General features: G+C 36.3%; 1 protein-coding gene across 6 annotated transcripts in view; it reads right to left on the bottom strand.

Moving 5' to 3' along the window:
- The window catches only part of rabgef1 (RAB guanine nucleotide exchange factor (GEF) 1), a 128,238-nt gene that overhangs the window by 107,204 nt on the left and 519 nt on the right, over positions 1-20,515 (bottom strand). Inside the window, exons 2-10 of one of the 6 annotated variants that reach the window (XM_056466557.1) lie at positions 17,899-18,092; positions 16,596-16,789; positions 13,265-13,399; positions 9,877-10,043; positions 8,419-8,500; positions 7,317-7,449; positions 5,609-5,700; positions 5,263-5,519; positions 2,580-2,976 (exon numbers count right to left, since the gene is read on the bottom strand). In XM_056466557.1, the coding sequence (XP_056322532.1) occupies positions 2,580-2,976; positions 5,263-5,519; positions 5,609-5,700; positions 7,317-7,449; positions 8,419-8,500; positions 9,877-10,043; positions 13,265-13,399; positions 16,596-16,789; positions 17,899-18,077 (1,636 nt within the window). In that variant the 5' untranslated portion in view covers positions 18,078-18,092. Of the gene's footprint in view, positions 1-1,588; positions 2,977-5,262; positions 5,520-5,608; positions 5,701-7,316; positions 7,450-8,418; positions 8,504-9,876; positions 10,044-13,264; positions 13,400-16,595; positions 16,790-17,898; positions 18,093-20,515 lie in introns of those variants that run through there. The other 5 variants (XM_056466556.1, XM_056466560.1, XM_056466559.1 and 2 more) reach the window with 5 other exon arrangements.

The raw sequence follows: 20,515 nt of genomic DNA on the forward strand, positions 1-20,515 counted from the left end.
GACCCACTTTTGCCTTTAGAACTGCCTTAATCCTTCGTGGCATAGATTCAACAAGGTACTGGAAATATCCTCAGAGATTTTGGTCCATATCGACATGATAGCATCATGCAGTTGCTGCAGATTTGTCAGCTGCACATCCATGATGTGAATCTCCCATTCCACCACATCCCAAGGTGCTCTATTGAATTGAGATCTGGTGACGGTGGAGGCCATTTGAGTACAGAGAACCCATTGTCATGTTCAAGAAACCAGTCTAAGATGATTCGCTCATGACATTGCTCAATATCCTGCTGGAAGTAGGCATAAGAAGATGGGTACACTGTGGTCATAAAAGGATGGACATTGTCAACAACAACACTCAGCTAGGCTGTGGTGTTGACACGATGCACACGAAATGGTACTAGTGGGCCCAAAGTGTGCCAAGAACATACATCCATCACACCACCACAAGCCTGAACCGTTGATACAAGGCAGGATGGGTCCATGCTTTCATGGTGTTGATGCTAAATTCTGACCTACCATCTGAACGTCGCAGCAGAAATAGAGACCTCCTAGTAAAATCCTAGTAGATCAACAGTTTCTGAAATACTCAGACCAGCCCGTCTGGCACCAACAACTATGCCACGTTTAAAGTCACTTAAATCACCTTTCTTCCCCATTCTGATGCTCGGTTTGAACTGCAGCAGATCATCTTGATCATGTCTACATGCCTAAATGCATTGAGTTGCTGCAATGTGATTAGCTGATTTCCGTTTAACGAGAAGTTGGACAGGTGTACCTAATGAAGTGGCCGGTGAGTGTACAATATAATCATGCACAGAGAGCAAAATGACACACCTCAAGTTTTATTTACATTATAAATAATGCAGTTCAGTTAAAATATCACACACAGACATCAATCGTTATCATTACTGTGAGTGAAAGCCATTATTTCCACATGAATATAGTGTTTTGCTAAGTACCTGTTACAGTTACAGCTGGGGCAGTGTTTAAAAAAAAGCCGAATCACATTATGATTTTGTTTTATGTAACGCTAACAACATCAAAAGCATAACAAAGTCATTTGCATCTTCAGGAAGAAGGATTATGTACAACAGAATCACTAGATGAATTTAACCGAGCAAATGCACCTACATTTTTCATCCGCAAATAAAGAAATGCCTTTGTAAATATAGTGTTTATTGCTAAAACTTCTGCATCCCTCCAATCAAGTCAGTGTTTCTCAACCACGTTCCTGGAGGACCACCAGCTCTGCACATTTCCATGTCTCCTTAACCAAACACACTTGATTAAAATCATCAGCTCATTAGCAGAGACTGAAAGACCCGTAAAGGGTGTGACAGACAAAGGAAACAACCAAATCATGCAGTGTTGGTGGATCTTCAGGAACGTGGTTGAGAAACACTGAATTATGTTTAAGAATGAGCGTACCGAGACTTTTAATTCTCCTAAAAGCACAAAAATTGGATGGCGTTCAGATTTAAATGTTTTAAGTATACAGTAGAAGCAGCAAAACATTTTATATATATATATATATATATATATATATATATATATATATATATATATATATATATATATAAACACTCCTTCACCCAAACATCCCACACAACAAGGCATGGGGGGTGATATACCCTACAGTGAACATGACTTATGTACATTAGAGAAGCTGATATGTGGTGTTATGATCACATAAATAAAACTGTAATCATATTTGAAGATAGTTCAACCCCAAAATGAACATTTGCTGTATGTTTGTTCACCCTCAGGCTGTCAAAGATGCTACTTTTTTGATTCAGTAGATCAGATTTTAAATGATGATGATTAAAAGAAAATGCAAGTCTACAGCTTTGAGAGTCAAATAAATAAAAATAATATACAGGCAAAAGAACTGCAGATTCTGACTATACACTAAGGCACATTTGTCAAACTCAGTTCCTGGAGGGCCGCAGCTCTACACAGTTTAGTTCCAACCCTGCTTCAACACACTTACCTCTAGGTCTCAAACAACCCTGAAGAACTAAATTAGTTTGATCAGGTGTGTTTAATTAGGGTTAGAACTAAACTGTGCAGAGCTGCGGCCCTCCAGGAACTGGCTTTGACACCTGTGCAATTACATTATTATTTTTAGTGCCTGTTTTTAGTTTGTTTTGACTCTTGACGTACTAATCATCATTGCTTTGCGTTTTTCTGAATCCATAAATACCCGTTTCACCAAATAAATGTTTAATTTTAAACCTTCTGTACACCAGTTATGGCCTGAGGATTAGTTAATGAACAACGATATCTAATTTTTGGGTGAACAATTTATTTAAGAGGACGTATTAGCAGCTATTTTGAATATTTAAAATGGTAGATCTTGATAGTTAGATCAAAGTCAGACTAGAAAAGCATGTAGCTTCCCGAACTCTCGCCCTTTTTGAATTAGCCGCACAAATCTGACGAGAATACATTTGCATTAAATATATAACAGCCGACTGTATAAGCATTAAAAAAGCACATGGAATGGTAAGTGTGGAGATTTTGGGACGAGAGCGGATATTGGGTTTACCCGTCTCAGAACACAATGCTACGCTAACCTGCAAACACTTGTGGCTGAAGTGGAGGTGGCAGCCTGTCATTCTCCACGTTTTCAGCATCGATGGCTGATGCGCGTGGTTTGATGTCCAGCGGGTATCGCTCCAGGATCTCTTGCACCTCGCGGGCCACGCTCTCTTGCCATTCGTTTAGCTCTGCCTCCAAGCTCTGCGCCCCCTCGATGACCTGCTGCTGTCTTTTCTCCAGGCTGGACAGGACGCTGAGGTTGTGCTGGATCTGGGTGAGCACTGGGTTTACACGAGAGCCACTTTGGGGCCAGCCTGCCGGATCGTCTTGCCTTCGAGGAGAAGCCTGACCTGACATGTAGCGCTCAAAGTCCTCGGGGCTGAGATTTAATGACTGGGCGTCCAGCTTCTCTATGAAGGCAACGGCACAGCACTGTAGGGAAAGAAATTATGAAATTAAAATGATACAATTAAGCACCAAGCACGACAACTTTAAATATAAATATAACAATAAATGTATGCGTGCATACACACTGACAGAAAAAACATCCGTTTATAAACATCTTATTATATTTATATAATAATTTTTCATTCTGCATTACTCCTTTGTTACCAGCAGATGTCCTCAGTGTGCTATTAACGCATCTGACCAATGAATCCAGCTCATGTAATTGATCTAATCAAACGGTGAATTTAGCGATTGATAACAAAAACAACACATACTATTTTCCACAGCGTTTTAAAAGGAGGAAACAAGATGCCCGAAACCAGCACTGAATACCTGAGGTTCTTTCATTATTATCCTAGCCAGCCTTGCTTGCATAAATTCCAAGCATTTTTATAATTACGTCCCATGGTACAACTAATTGTTCCAAGACAGTAATCATCTTTAAATAATCTTTGAAAATTGGGCTTAACATCAAGTAGTGAACTTCTCCACAATATCATCTGTAGCTTTAAAATTCATGAGCCCTTTATATTTCAATGGATTCTGAAAGTGATCCCAACAATGTTGCTTGTCTATATCTTTATCGTTCTAGCTGTGTTCTGATTTCAGCAGTTGTTTTGTATTCATAAATACTTTTAGAATGTGTTTATTGACATCTTTTCAGTTATTATGCTTAGATTGAATGAATTGCAATGGGTCAAACAAATTAATCCAGAAGAAAAGGCTAGTCATCCTGTATATTTCAGAACTAATTTTTGGTGGTCTCAATATCTTGACAGAAAATCTCACTATTGGTTTAAGGATCATAATACAAATTGAATTTAAATACCGTTAGATACAGTACTCAGATTTCATTATTATGAATATTTAAACATATTTAATTTATATTAAATATATTTATATTCATATTTTCCCTATAGTAAATAGCCATTTGGATATTTGTTAAAAAAGATTTTAAAACCTTTTATACTTTCACACAAAAACAATCAACATTTTATTAAATATTAAATTATATTATATAAATTATAATACCAAATTTCATGACATTTTAATATGAAATGTCTAACATCAATACAATCATTACACAATTTTTTTAAAATAAGAAATGTTAGTTTTCGGCCAAGTGTATCCTCGATATTTAATTTTTGCAATGTATCCAGTGTGTCTTTCTGAAAGCCTCCTCTGCTCTGATTGGTCAGATGGCCCACACTGTTTGTAACTAGTCGACCATTTAGGCCGAATCCCAATTCTATTTTTGTACCCCTACCCCATCTCCTAGCCCTGGCGTGAAGGGGAAGGGCTTCAAAATTTACCCCTAAGAAATGGGACACCACTGCAACACCTGCACATGTCATCATATCATCGTGATCTCTTGCTTCATATGAGATCAGACGGTCGCGACTGCTGTAGTTATTCCAGTTGTGTTATTGTTTGGCATTTATCTTCAGGAAATCACTGAAGGCATATATCATGTTATCAAATAACGATATAATGTGGCAATAAGATTATAACTGTACTCTGCATTTACGCCATGGCCCTATTCATCTCTGTAAACACACAAAAACAACATGAACATTATAGCAGACACTGTAAAAAGTTCATTCCCAGCCACTAGACTTTTTTGACAGGGTATTCGAGTGTCATCGAGTGACAGAATGTTGTGGGACTGCTATACAGGATTTATTGTTATTGATTTAAAACACGAGTGCGGTTATGAATGTATTAAAACACATGCTTGTTTGTTGTAAACATTTGTAATAATGACAAAAAAATACTAATTTGTGGATCTCCTTACTTCCATGTGCAGCCATGCAGCCGTTGTAGCTGATGTATTCTGGGAAATTTTCTTACCCCTTGGTTTCAAGTGTGGTCTTGAAAAATCTTCATTTCATGGGGTATTTAACCCTTCCCCTTAGCCCTACGCCTTCAAGCTAAAGAGAATTGGGACACTCCTACCCCTTGACATGAATGTGCAAAACGAGGGGTAGGGGGAAGTGGTAGGGCTAAAGGGGTAGAATTGGGATTGGGCCTTACAGTACATGTCAGAAACCAAACTTTCACCATGTATGTTTGTTAAGGAAGCAAGTCTGAACTTATAGACCACTCATATTATTAGTAAGTTCATTCACAAGAGTCATTCACAAATTGCTAAATTACACATATACATAAAAGTATAATAACCAAATAACCTAAAAAAGAACAACAGAGGCACTCTATTGTCAGCTTGTTTGGACAAATTGTTTGACCACCCTAAATTATGTTTGGACCCACCAGGTTGGTGAAGTAATATCCATCCTCTCCTGTCATGAGTCTTGAGGGGTTGCAGAAGCGTGTGATGTACTGGATGTTGGACTGCAGTCGTGGTGGGTTTGCTTTCAGTACGATATAGATGAGGGTGGGCAGGAAGTCGTCTGCAGAAGCTGGTTCGTTCTTTGTGACCCTGATGGCATTGAAGATGTGCTTGCTGCAACTGGTGATGCACGCCAGTTTGTCCCTGGGCACACGCTTGGAGTCCATCTCAATGATATCTGTGGCATGACAAATCCAGAATCAAACAATACTGTGTTTGACACCAGCAACTAAGAGAGAAATATAACATGATGTTCAGCAGACTCACCGGTGATTGCTTTGACTACACTATCAGAGACTTCTGGAATCTCCTCTTCCACAGGAACACACAACATCTGAATGGTTACCCAGTGTAATGCCCTGGAAAATACAGTTATCAATTATTAAGTGAGTTAATCAAGACTGCACATTTAAAGGTGTAAATGCCACACATTTAAATTTCATGTACAAACAGGAGGTTTGCAGTGATATCGAGTGTATACAAAAAAAGTTAAAAGTGTTATCCTGTAAAACTTTTCTATCAATTGTGACCATGGTAACTGAAATAAATTGGAATCATATAGCATAGAAACACTAAAACCAAAACCCTAATGAATAAAGCTAAATAGAAATATGAAAATAATTAGATATAGGATTTAAAAAAAAATTAAAAATAGAAAAATAAACTATAAAATATTAAAAGCTATTAGACGACACGGTGGCTCAGTGATAAGCACTGAAGGTCGCTGGTTCCGAGTCCCGGCTGGGTCAGTTGGCATTTCTGTGTGGAGTTTGCATGTTCTCCCCGTGTTGGCGTGGGTTTCCTCCGGGTGCTTCAAAATATCAATGGAATGGCTTCACAACAACTGGGTGAACGTCCTTGAGTGGCCCAGCCAGAGCCCAGAACTACATCCTATTGAACATCTCTGGAGAGATCTGAAAATGGCTGTACACCATTGCTTCCCATCCAACCTGATAGAGCTTGAGAGGTACTGCAAAGATGGATGGGCAAAAATTCCCAAAGCTCTGGTTCCCCCACGGTCCAAAGACATGCGCTATAGGTGAATTGGATAAACTAAATTAGCTGTAGTGTACGAGTGTATGTGAATGTGAGAGTGTATGAGTGTTTCCCAGTACTGGGTTGCAGCTGGAAGGGCATCCACTGTATAAAATATATGCTGGATAAGTTGTTGGTTCATTCCGCTGTGGTGACCCCTGATGAATAAAGGGACTAAGCCGAAGGAAAATGAATGAATGAATAAAAGCTATGATAGAAAAAGTTACTATAAGATATTAATAAACAATATAATATATAAAATGAATTAAAAACTTTTTAAAAGTAGAAATAAAACTTAGAAATGTGACCTTGGAAACTGAAATAAATTGGAGATATATAGTATAAAACACTGAAACCAAAACTTAAAAAAAAAAAGCTAAATAGATTATATGAAAATAATTAGAATTTAAAAAAGGAAAAATTTATTCTAAAGTATTAAAAGCTATTAAAGAGAAATAGAAAAAGCTGTTATAAAATGTTAATAAACAATACAATGTGATGTTAACTAAAAATAAAACTTAAAAATATTTTGACTGAATTGAAATAATTAAAATAATTAAGAGCAAAACTGCAAATATTACATATATAAAACAGCAAAGTAAAACAAAAACAGCTTGAACTAACTAAAAGTAAACAAAAAAGACAAACAAAGACAAAAGTGCAGAGGAAAACTGAACTAAAATGTAAGTAAAAACTGAAAATATTATGTTATCTGAAAATAAATCTATTAATAATGAATTGACAACTGAAAAAAATGAATTAAAGCTGAAATAAAGCAAAAAGCTAATATTAAATACAAACTAAAACAAAAATAACTTTAACAAACTGAAAGAAAACAAAAAAAGACAATACAAAATTACAAAAGTGCAGAAGAAAACTGGACTAAAATGAAAGTAAAAACTGAAAATACGATGATAAACATTAAATGACATTGGCTGACCTAATCCTGTGCTGGGTGGCCAGATCTTTTTTCTCATCATCTGAGGTTTCTGGACAGAAGACGCTCTTGTAGAGTCGAGTCATGATGTATTTTTCCACTTGATCCATCACCCTGTCCACTTTCTCAGAGGAGCCTGATGAAAAACAACACATTGAGGTTTACAAATGTACAGTGTTTCTGATTAACAACTTCAAACCATAAGTAGCATTAAAGTTTGAAGAATTTAAATGAGCACTAAAATGGTCTGGAATCGGTGTTGCTTTTTTTCAGTTTGCCACATCACCAAGATGAACAATAATGGCTTTTAGATGCTTAACAGACATGGTGGCTGCGTGTAAAGGGTCAGGGTTGGTATTGTTAACTAAAACTATTTAAAATTGAAATAAAGAGGAAATTAAATTCAATATAAAAATGAATCAATTTGAAAAATGTTATTAAATTATTAATATGAATAAATAGAATAGTATTTAAAAACTCTGATTTGCCCATTCATTGGCCAATTGTTACTTTTACATTTAACATTTGTTAACATTTAAAAATGCTTTGTTCAAGTTCATTCAATAATTAATTTTCTTTTTGGCTTAGTCCCTTTATTAATCATGGTTTGCCACAGCAGAATGAACTGCCAACTTATCCAGCATATGTTTTAGGCAGCGGATGCTCTTCCAGCTGCAACCAAACACTGGGAATTTGTTCAAGTTTATTTGGATAATTTCAAATAATTGGCCATTTATCAATGCAAAAACGTTTCATCCAACAAAAATGCACCACATTTGATGGTTGACTGGAATGTCAGGCATTTTAAATATAGTCATGTGCCTGTTTGTTAACATTTATTACACATAAAACAGTACATACAATTACACATACACACATGCACACAAAACACAATTAATTAATTAATAATGAAGATTTTTCAATTTGTAAATACACCCCTTTCACAAAAAACATTGCCTCCCCAAATACTAGCCCCACCTACATTCTAAAAAACATTTTAGACCAATTACAGCATCCAAATCAGACACTCAAACCAATGAATTTATTGATTTACAATTTTTGAGTGATTCATCACTGCTGGGTTTCTCGGAAGCTTGAATCCTACCTTTAAAATGATTCAAGAGTCGGTCAGACATGCCCTGATAGAAGTCCTGCACACATTCAGACAGTTCTTCAGCGCTAAGATCCTGCTGAGAGAAAATACAAAATATAATGTTTACTAAAATGATTAAAGAGCCCCTATTATGGGTTTTTGAAAATGACCTTCCTTGCAATGTGTAACACAGAGCACCGTGTTTAAAACTATTGATTCTTTAATGAAATAGTTGTCTTGGAGTCGAATAAATGAATCAAGTTGGGTTCGGAACTTTTGCCTGGACGCGTCTATGTCGATACGGTACATCACCAAATATGTAGTGCCGGATCCGGTTAAACATTAATGCACCTTTCCCTTCAGAAACTAGCGGAGCGTGGGGATCATGGGACTGATCATGACGCAAAGATGACGATCACTGACAGATGGAGATTCGGCTGCAGGGAATAAAAGGTTAAAGTTCTTTTCACAAAAATGACACAGTATAGCCAACTGTGTACTGTGTTTGTTCCTGACATTTTTCTGATTTTTGAACCTACGCTGCAACATGGGATTCGCCTTCCGTTTACTACTAAAGGAAGGAGCAGCAGTGACTATTATGTATGAGACTTTGTCAGTCTTTGACAGGGACTTTGTCTTTGTATAAACCAGTTTCTTCTTCCTCTAGATCATAACATGCAAGTGTGATTAAAATTGTTGCCTCGTTTTCTGTAGTTTGCAAAATATGTATCTAATAGTGTGTTGTAAGTTGTAATCGCTCCACGTGGCTTGTGATAACTTATCTATTATAAATCAGTGCTTGTACTGTTTTCTCAGGTTGAATCTGTATGGGCTATTGCATCCAAAACCACGTTAAAAACGTGACGTCTGCTTCTTCCTTCACTGATTTAAATGCATTTCTGAACTCGCGATCCTCTGCCATTTACCTTTGCTATGGCCACCATCGGCTGTTCATACACGCGCAGCGCAGTCAATTTTCAAAATAGTTCAGCTTTTGCCACTGTGTGGATTAATACTGAATGTGTGTCGTTGTTATTACCTGTGGTTAGATTTAAGAGTATAGAGTAATGTGCTGGTGTTTAACTGCATTGCTTTATTGCATTGCTGCATTGTGCTCTCACATACTCTGTGTTTCTTTATAACCGTGGTGGGTGTTTCTCTCTGTCTCACGCTGAACCCAGTCGACCAATTACAATTACTGGTTCATTGGACCAATCAGCACAGATTAGCATCACACTAAAAAGGGGTTTGGCAACAAATGAATCACTGAACAAATTATATAGGAGTTGTTGGCATAATTAGATGAAAAAAAAATGCATATTATGAGACAATGAAGGTGTTTTTGACCTTGCAACCATATCAGACTGTTGTTGAAGACCAAAACCAAAATATAATATTTTATAATGCATAATTGGGGCTCTTTAATAACATCAAAATATGATATAAACTTTATGTAAGCCTGATCCTCACCTTTTTATTCCCCATGCTCTCAATAAATGCACGACTGTGTTTGTGGATCTCTCTGCCAGGCTTATGCAAGGTCTTGAGGAACTCCAAAAAGTCTCGTGACACGCGATCGGTCTCGATGCTGGACTGACGGGTGATGGACGGACTGGGTGTTTTTGCCTCATGGCTCTCTGAGGAATACAAATACGCACACAGTATGTTTACAAACTAATTTTATAAACTAGTTGGATTTTAAAGAAACACTCCACCTTTTTTTAGAAATATGTTCATTTTACAAGTCAAATCCAGTCAGCTGATGTCAGAGTATGGAAAGAGCACTTTTAGCTTAGCTTAGCTTAAATGAATGAATCGGATTAGACCATTAGCATCTTGTTCAAATAATTCAAAAAAGAGTTTTAATAATTTTCCTATGAGTCTCCTGGAGTTACATCGTGTACTAAGACAGACGGACAGACAACAACAGTTGCTATTTACTTAGCCAATATGCCTAGGAATTATACTCTTATACTGGCATAAAAAAACTTTGCTACCATACCATGGCTCCAGCAGGTGCAATAATATTATGAAGTGCATGAAAAGAGTCAAAAGAAGAGAATAGTCATACAGAAGAGTCAAGCTTTAAATAAAATAACCAAAACTCTTTATTTAATACTAATGGTCCAATCTAATTAAATAATTTATGCTAAGCTAAGCTAAAAGTGCTCCTGTCAGACCCGGAGATTGGCAGAAATGGTAACTTTAACTCTTGTGGGGTTGTAAAATGATCTTATTTCTTATGACCTTATATTTTAAAAACTGGAGTGTTCATTTTAAGAGATAGTTCACCCAAAAATGAAAATTCTATCATTGTTTCATCTCCCTTTACTTGTTCCAAACTGATTTCAGTTTTTTTCTTCTATTGAACAAAAAAGCAGATATTTTGAAGAATGCTGGAACCGTGTGTTTTCATACAATAACAAAAATCTTTTGATTTATTTACTTTTGTGTTCAACAGAAAAAAAAAAAACAGTTTTGGGTGAACTACATCTTTAAAATAGATTCAATGCAAATGGAAGTTAGCGTTCTTCAAAGAATGTCATGAGAAATTAAGTCCTTTCCCATCATTCTCACTACAACTGAAGTCCAATGAGTAGTCAATGTTTTTTGAGAGTCAACAGTATAGCTTGGACAGAATTACTTATGACATTCTGCACAGAATAAAGAACAACTCCATCAACTAAACAACATAAAAAGTCACGGCATAAGTCCAAATCAATTTGTAGACTGTTCAGGAGTAGGCCATTATACGGAAATATTGATCTGTCACCATGCTAACACCTTTGACATCATATCAGAGTCAAAGAATGAAATAGAGAAGCTGAATGAATGGAGTAACTGCATGCTTTGGCTAACACTACACAAACAGACGCGGTTACACCTGTTTTTCTGAACGCCCCATTGACTAATGAGGCGTTCCAAGAGTTTCAGCCTGAATGCAATAATGCATGCAGCTCACATACAACACTGGTTTGTTTTCTGTGATTTGTGCTGGAGGGCTACAGTGATATGGCACTAATACCCACCTCTCAGCCTCGATACCAGAGCTGCCACCAGATTGACAAGAAAAGAGGAGGACGCATGACAATGAGACAGTGAACATGAAAAAAAAATGATAGGGTGATCAATCAGGTCTTTTTTGATGCGCGCGCACATGCACACGCAAACACAAACACACACACACATACACACACACACTGTACATTATTGTATATGTGGTTTACGAGGATTCTCGATATGCGTAATGCATTTTATACTGTAAAAACTGCTTACTATATGCCTTATAGCTTAATAACCCTATCCACTCACAGGACACCTGTGGCAAAAATTGAAAGACAAATTTTTGATTTTGTTTTAAAGGAACACCACTTTTACAACTCCTCTAGAGTTAAACGGTAGAGTTTTACCATTTTTTAATCCATTCAGTTGATCTCCTTGTCTGGCAGGAGTATTTTAGCTTAGCTTAGCATAAATCATTAAATCTGATTAGACCATTAGATATAAATTCAATAAGTACATACGATTTTAGATCAATTTCTTATTTAAAGCTTATCTCTTCTGTAGTTGTGTACTAAGACCAAAGGAAAAATGAAGAGTTGCTAGGAACTATTTTGCTGCGCTGTTACCTAGTTAGGAACTATTTTCAGGTGCTGCATAATATTATCAGTATGGAATGAAATAACAGTATAGCTTCTAGCCATATTGGCCTAGAAAATAGCATATTTTCATTGTCTATCTGTCTTATGTGATGTAAGAAGAGTGAAACTTTAAATAGGAAAGTTATCAAATGCTTTTTTTTTTTTTTTTTTTTGAGTGAGATGCTAATGGTCTAATCTGATTCAATGATTTATGCTAAGCTAAGCTAGAAGCGCTCTTGCCAGTTCTGGAGATCGACTGAATGGATTTAAAACATAATGTGTATTTATATCGCGCATTTATCGTGTATGACCATACACCCAAAGTGCTTCACAATCATGAGGGGGGTCTTTCCACACCACCACCACTTGGATGATGCGATGGCAGCCACAGGACAACGGCACCAATGCGCTCACCACACACCAACTATTGGTGGAGTGTAGAGACAGTGATACAGCCAATTCAGTGGATGGGGATGATTGGGAGGCCATGATGGATAAGGGTCGATGGAGAGAATTTGGCCAGGACACTGGGGTTCCACCCATACTCTTTTACGAAAAGTGCCATGGGATTTTTAATGACCACAGAGAGTCAATACCTCGGTTTAACGTCTCATACCAAAGACTGACAGTATAGCACCCCCTTCACTATACTGAGGCATTAGAATCCACACAGACCGCAGGTTGAGCACCCCCTGCTGGCCTCACTAACACCACTTCCAACAGCAACCTAGTTTTCCCATGTGGTTTCCAATCCAGGGACTGACCAGGCTTAGCCCTGCTTAGATTTAGTGAGTAACCAGTCTTGGGCTACAGGGTGATATGGCTGTGGTATAAAAACCTGGTAAAAAATAAGCTAAAAAATTAAAAAGTGGAGTGTTCCTTTAAGGACGAGTATGTCCTCGTAACCCACCTTAAAAACGCAATACCTCGGTCATACCCATGTTACTATACCATTTTATGTCCTTGTAAACCACATAAACCAGAAAACGCACACACAAACATCTAACATAAAGTGATTAAAGCAATACACACACTACAGTATGGAATCAGGGTAGTACGTCACAAAGAACATGAAATGTTTGTTGCGCTCTGTGAGATACCCATTTACCTCTTCAACACAAAACATAGGGGTCGACCGCAGAAAGGACAAACACTGCAATCTCCACCCACTCTCCCTTTTCATAACCCCAGATTTTCCTTCAAGCTCAGTCGGTTACCTTCAGTGGGGGAGCTCATTTCCCAGGGTTGGGTAAAAATGCCCTTCAGATCCCTCAGGAGGTTTTCTCCATGGCTCTCTCTCCTGCCTGGCAACTTCTCCTCTTTCTCTTTCTCTCTTTCTTTTTCGGGGGGGACTAAAACACCCAGGGTGGGCAAGGGAAACGGGCGAAAGGGAGGGGTGAAATGATGAAAAATGTGGTGATGGCAGAGGAGGGATGAATAGTGAAACAAAGAGTGGGAGAGTTGGGGCGAAGATCAGACAGAATATAACAGATACGAGATGAAGGAAACAAAACTGAGAGGTGAAGGGTGGATCACTTGTTGAAATAAAATCATCAGATAAACAAATGATAAAATGGTATGATCGCAAATGAATATATAAATGCATCAATGTGAGGGAGGTTTAAATACACTACCATTTAAAAAGTCTAGAGGGCAGTTAACTAATTAAATAAATGCACTTATTCTGGATTTATTGCAAAAACTTGATTAGGTTCTTATGATTTCCATGCAGCAAATGCAGACGGAATTGAGGAATAAAGTCACAATAACAGGATTATCCTTGGGAAGCCCTGCTATTTGGAATGTTAGAGTATATGCAAAGCTAGTGTTTCTTCCCATTCTGATAAACTTCCAATGAACGGTTAATGTGACTTTTTCAATTTTATACAGTTCCTTTTACAGCATCGATGTTGTAATGTACTGTAATTAAAATACAATCAGTTAAATAGATTTTGGCATTCATTTAGTTGCTCAAGCGTAAAACGAGAAGAAAAGCAATTTACACGCACACGGCCGTCAGGATTTGCAGGCTAGCACAGAAGCTCCATTGAATATACTGGGGTAAAAAAATGCTTATATTTTGAAGACATGGCAGGGAAAAGTAGTGCTTCTTGTACATTCTGAGACCCACTTTATATCGGATATCAATCAGGCAGTGGAGATTGCTGATTTTTAAAGAAAACAGACCTTAAACGCACAGATTTTGTAACGGCATACAGTTCACCAGAAGCGCCTGACCCAGGTTACTGAAGAATTAAAAGTACTTCTGCATTTACTCTATTTGGATCAATGAATCAAGATTAGCGGTGCACACATTATCAAATCATCATGTTGACTACAGTTTGTGAATACAAAACTGTAAACAGCATTGACATTTGTATAAATGTTTGTTTATAACAATGACAAAAGGAAGGTTTTCTATATTCTTAGTTCATAGTATTGCAGTATTACTTTGTTGTTTTTCCAAACAATCGCAGCTATAGTGAGCGTAAAACACTTTAATCAAATATAGGGATGTAACAATTCACCATGAGTCGGTTGAAAATTGATGATTCAAATCAGTTGAAATGTTAAATGAGTCGCGATACATTTTGACCAGTGGGGGCGCTGTGTTTACAGGCACAAGCTCGATTTACCTGCAAATCAGTGGTGTGCAAGAGGTGGGGCGACAGAGTAAAATGACAGCGGTGAAGTGAGCCAGACAAATCAACAAACTGTGTGCAAATACTGCAAAAAGACATTTACTTACACTAAAAGAACAACGAATTTGATGCACATAAACCGTCAGCACATTGAAAAACTACTGTCACAGACGTCAATATGCAAAAATCCATTCCTCTCCACACTAGCCATCTCAGTCCCCAGTGAAAGAGTTTTATTTAGCAGGGGACATTGTAAATGTGCAAAGACCTCAGCTAATGCCAGAAAACATAGATATGATGATATTTCCTTAAAAAATATGTAAAATCCCAGCACAGTCACAGTTTTAGTTTGTTTGTTTTAAATATTTTTCTTTACTTTGTATTTTTCTTTTTTTTATTTTGTTTTTTAAATAGCAATTTAGTTATTGCAGAAAATATATATTTAGCAAAAAATTGTGCAGCATTTAAGAAAAAAATGAAAGGGCTCTAGTTCACCTTGTTTCAAATAATTATGTTAAAAAATCGTGACTGAATCGTGAGATTAGTATCGTGAATCGTATGGAATCATGAGTTAGGTGAATCGTTACATTCCTAATTAAACAATATATTTTTATAATCCTGCTGACTTTAAACTTTTGAATGATAGTGTATATTTGACATTTCAATAATAAAGCCTTTCCATAATTACCATCATTCATGTCTAATAAATTAAACTGGTATAAAATTGCATTCCATGACAGTCTGCAAACAGTCCTTGTGACTAATTTTTCATCATAAGTGTCTGTGGATGTTTACACACACACACACACACACACACGCACACGCGCACACGCACACACACATTCTGATAGTCTGATTAACACAATGCATGCCCAAAGTGAATGTTCAAACAGAACGAGTCCACTTTGTGATACTGCATGTGTGTAAAACGTGCATAATTAGGGCTGCACAATATTGGAAAAAACTGACATTGCGATATTACATTTTTCTGCGATATTGAGTATGATTTTAACATTAAATGAATAGCTCTATTTGAAAAAAAAAATTATAATTTCAGATCAATTTTGGATGATAATAGCATGATGTCATTGTGGAGCAATGAAAAAGAAATGCTTTATGGGTTTTTTTGAGAGTCTAATAGTAGTTGGGCACACAAATTAAATAATTAAATGTAAATTAAATAACACTGTTTAATCTTCATTGCAGAAAAACTGCACATAAATACAATTAATGTTTCCTGAAGTCACTAAACTTTTAATTTCCTGTGCCTGAATTCTTTAAACTGGCTTGAAATGCATATGGCTTTAAAACACATGCACAACTTTTTGGTATATTTATGTTTAAACTTTGCAATTACTCCACAATCATGTGTGTTTTCAAAACCAGCTCAACTATATTCCAGATTCAAGATTGCAGATCCTGCAATGTGACTATTGAGGATGTGCACATTGCAATATCAATGCTGAAATGATATATTGTGCAGCCCTATGCCAAATGGAGCAGACCAGGAAAATAAAGTATACCGTAAGGCTTTATCATGGAGACGTCTCCAAATAACATGGTAAAATCAAACTGGGACCGTGTATGATGATGATGATGATGAGGGAAGTCATTTGCATATGAAAACAAGCCTGATTTCCAGAAAAAGTAAGCAAACGTATGTATGATTTTCTCTTTGGGGTTCTAAGGAAAAAGTGGTGATTTAGAGAACATCTACAGCACTGACACTGATGTCTATAAAGCTCCGCTCTGTTTTCAGCCTATGATAATGTTCATAAAACACATTTAAACATAAAATAATTTTGGCAGGCGAATAAAAGGACACATTCACTTTGGTGACACTGGTCACTTGCTGCAAAACAACCCAAATCATACTGACAACACTCCGATCTCACCCTCCTCGTACCTTTTTTAGGGGCCGTGCGTGAGGAGGGGCTGAAGAACTTCTTTACAGTGGTGACCTTTCGGGTTTTCTCGTTGGTTTTCTTCTCCTCGAATTTGGAGAAGGTGGCGAGAGAGTGCTGGGAGTGGGACTGCGGAGGCTGGGTCTGTGAGGAACTGTGACTGCTGACATAAGCGGCCTCCTCTTCTCGCTGAAGCCTGCAACAGGAAGCACATCAATACGTCATGCGTGTTAACATCGCTTCTGCTTTGTGAGGGATTCTTTTACTTAACAGTTTATTTACTTAGTAGTTTTACGAAATAGTTGATAGTTCGCCCAAAAATAAACCTGTAGCCATTGACTTCCATAGTAGGAAAAACAAATACTATGGACGTCAATGGTTACAGGTTTTCAACTTTCTTCAATTAATCGTCTTTTATGTTCAACAAAAGAAAAAAATCTCTAAAGTTATATTTTAAGGAGTGATACCATCATTCAAAATACATGAAAACATTCAAAATGCATGTTTAAGTGTTATTGTAGCACTTTATCAATATGCGCCTGTTAATTTAAATTACAATACATATTTTCAAATTCCGTTTTCTTATGATTGTTTTTTTTTTCCTCCTTAATGGAGTCTTCAAATTTGACTTCTGAACTTACAAACAGACTTTACAGTTTTGTTCACATGTAAATGCTGATCCATACTATACATACAATCTTATTCTAGTTTGAAGTATTTGTACATTATTTTTTACTCTAAAGTGCCAAAAAAAAATTTTTATCTTAAAACGGACTTCATCCAAATTTTCTGCTAAATATTAACGCTTATTAGTGCATATTTAAATAAATAATGCCTCATTTGTTTATTTAAATAACTTTTTTGAGAATGTGCAACACAAGAACATATTTCCAATCCTTAATTAAATCAAACAACTGGAAAAGTATAGTGATACCTACTAGTTAATTTTTACTCTCTTCACCTGTAGTGCCTTCTTACTGTGTGAACTACCAAAACCACTACAGTTTATTCAATCTTCATGAGTATTAAAATGATAGACACCATTTACTCACCCGTCACAAACCTGAGTTTCACAAAAACAGAAGCAATTCTGAAAAATGTTGGAAATCTGTAACCATTGACTTCAGTAGAATTGCTTTTTCCTACTATTGAAGTCAGTGGTTACTGATGTCTAACATTTTACAAAATATCTTCTTTTGTTTTCAAAGAAAAAGAAGCATGATAAAGGTTTGGAACGACTGGAAGGTGTTTTAATGATGAGTAAATAATCATTTTTGCATAATCTACGCCACATCTATGACTCACTTCTCCGCCAGAGCCCAGTCGTCCTGGATCTGCCTCTGCCGAGCTTTCTGATATTCGTCCCTCCAGCACTTGGAGCACAGGCCCTGCCAGGCAGCGTTGCCATAATAACCGCAGCCTTTCTTACACAGCAGTTCTGACTGGTCCACATGGATCCCCCGTCTCTCAGAGCGCTGACTCATTGTATCCTTTTGTGTCTAGGTAAGACATAGACAATATGAGTAATAATGAACATGCATGATACTGTTATTGTGTGCACTTCCATTTAAAGGGAATAATTATTCATTATTTAAACTTGGAATGCCTTTTAAGAATATTCAATTTAATAACAAAAGGTCCATGCATCATCTATATGTGCTCGTCATGGGATTCTACAGTGCAAAGTAGTACACAGAGTTCACTGGTCTAAGTGTAAACTGGCTTGCATGTTCTCAGCTATTGATACAAACTGTGACAAATGTCATGCTGAACCTGCAAATCTAGTTCACATGTTTTGGACCTTGTTTCCTTTTTGGGAGTCTGTTTCTGAATCATTTTCAGAAATGACATCTGTTAAAATGTATCCTTCTCTGTTAATTGGCCTGTTTGGAGTTCTACCCCATGACTGTGAGTTGCCATTTTATTTTTCTAAATTAATAGCTTTTCTGTCATTATTACCTAGGCGGTGTATTTTGTTGCAGTGGAGGTCTCCTCAAACCCCCTCCCATACTCAATGGATTAAGCAATCAGTGATAAAGTTTTCTAACATTTGGTTGCCATTCTTGGAGCATGTCAATACTCTGAATGGTTGAACATCTTGCACTTTTAGTCTGTACCTTCCAGATGAGCACTAATGCTGATATAGCACTAGCATACAACTATTCTTGACAAAACCACAAGTTTGAAGAATGAAGTTTTCTCTCGCTCTCTTTTAATTTTTTCTTTTATTATCATTATTTATTTTACCCAATACACCATGGTGCCAACCTCAACTTTCGGTACTGACCTGTTTATATGCTTAATTAGTCAAATAAATGAACGTCATATATTGTTTATGCACATCATATACTGTTTGTTGATAATATAAGGATTATAGTGTGGTTTATCTTTTATTCTTTTAATCAATTTTGTACTGCTGTATATATTCTTTAAATTTTTTTTTCTATTTGTACTGTTATTTCTCTTTTACTTTTGTTTGTTAACTGTCATAAAAATCTGATCATTAAATCTTAAACAAACAACAAAAAAAAGAATATTCAATTTAGGGTTGCACAATGTATCGTTTCAGCATTGTTATCGCAATTTGTGCATCCGCAATAGTAACATCACAAGATCTCCAATGTCCAGTCGGTATTATATTTGACCAGGGGTCACAGTTGAGAACACATGTTTTTATTGGAGTAACTGCAAAGTATATATAATCCATCAGAAGAAAAAAAATCTTGAAATGCATTTATAGCATATTCAAATAACAATAACTTGACTAGATACTATCAGTCCCATCTTATTTTATTAGTACAAAGTGAAAAAAGTGCTCAGTGCATGTAAAAGTCAACACACAAGATACTCCTTTTCTCATTTGTAGAATTTGTACGGTAAAGTTACCTAAAAGTTTATAATTTTTATATTTAAAATGTGACTGTATGACCATTTCAAGGGAGTTTAAAGCATTCAGCCAAAATAAAAGTTTGTAACTTTAAGAAAGATTAATTGAGTTTATGTACAATCAAGACTATAGAGTGTTGTTTTCATTTGATTATTCATTTTCTGCACCTGAACACTGCTAGACTCCCAGACAACAATAAAGCACTGTTAAATTTATGTGTATTGTTGTTCTACTGTATTCATCCGTTATTGTGATTGATTTATTATATTTTGTGCAGATACACTTCCCTAAAAAGCCATCCTAATTAATATCAAATTATTTTTTTTTTCCAATTTTAGCTATTCATTTCATTCGGTTAAATTATACTTAATATCACAGGAAAACAAAACATCGCAATGTCAGTTTTTTCCAATATCATGCAGCCCTAATTAAAATTGTGGTATTTACTGCGATGTTCATCAAAGCACCCAAATGCTGAAAAGTGAAGAGGTAAAAATGCAAATATATTCACTTTAATTTAGCCTATGACATGCCTGAGATTGACTGAAAATGTTTTGATCCTTCAAAGGACTATTGTTAGTTCATAAATGCAGCTATTACTCACTGAGCTATTTTAGGAGAGTCTAACCTGTTATACTTTATAATCCCTTTGGCAACTGAATTTGACACATTTGTTTATTCTGAAAGGTTATGTACAATGAAGCTATTGCGAACACTGACATTGTTAACTAAACATGCATGAAGCAAGTCAAGTTAGATTACACAATTTGCTCTGCAGACAATACTTGCAGAGCAACCAGAGATATCAACATTGCTGCAAACGAGATGAGTCATTTAAAGAACTTGACAAATGAAAATGAAAGTAATGAGAAAATCAGACATTCAAACTAACATCTTAAAACTAAGATTGATATTTCAGAGCTAAATGGGAGTGAAATACATAGTTTAACGGCTTATTTAATATTACGTTAAAAGTCAATAATATATCAAATCAATTAGTAATTAATTAATCTGATATCAAACAACCAATTGCGC

The sequence above is a fragment of the Danio aesculapii genome, chromosome 10 (assembly GCF_903798145.1).
Source record: "Danio aesculapii chromosome 10, fDanAes4.1, whole genome shotgun sequence".
NCBI lineage: Eukaryota > Metazoa > Chordata > Actinopteri > Cypriniformes > Danionidae > Danio > Danio aesculapii.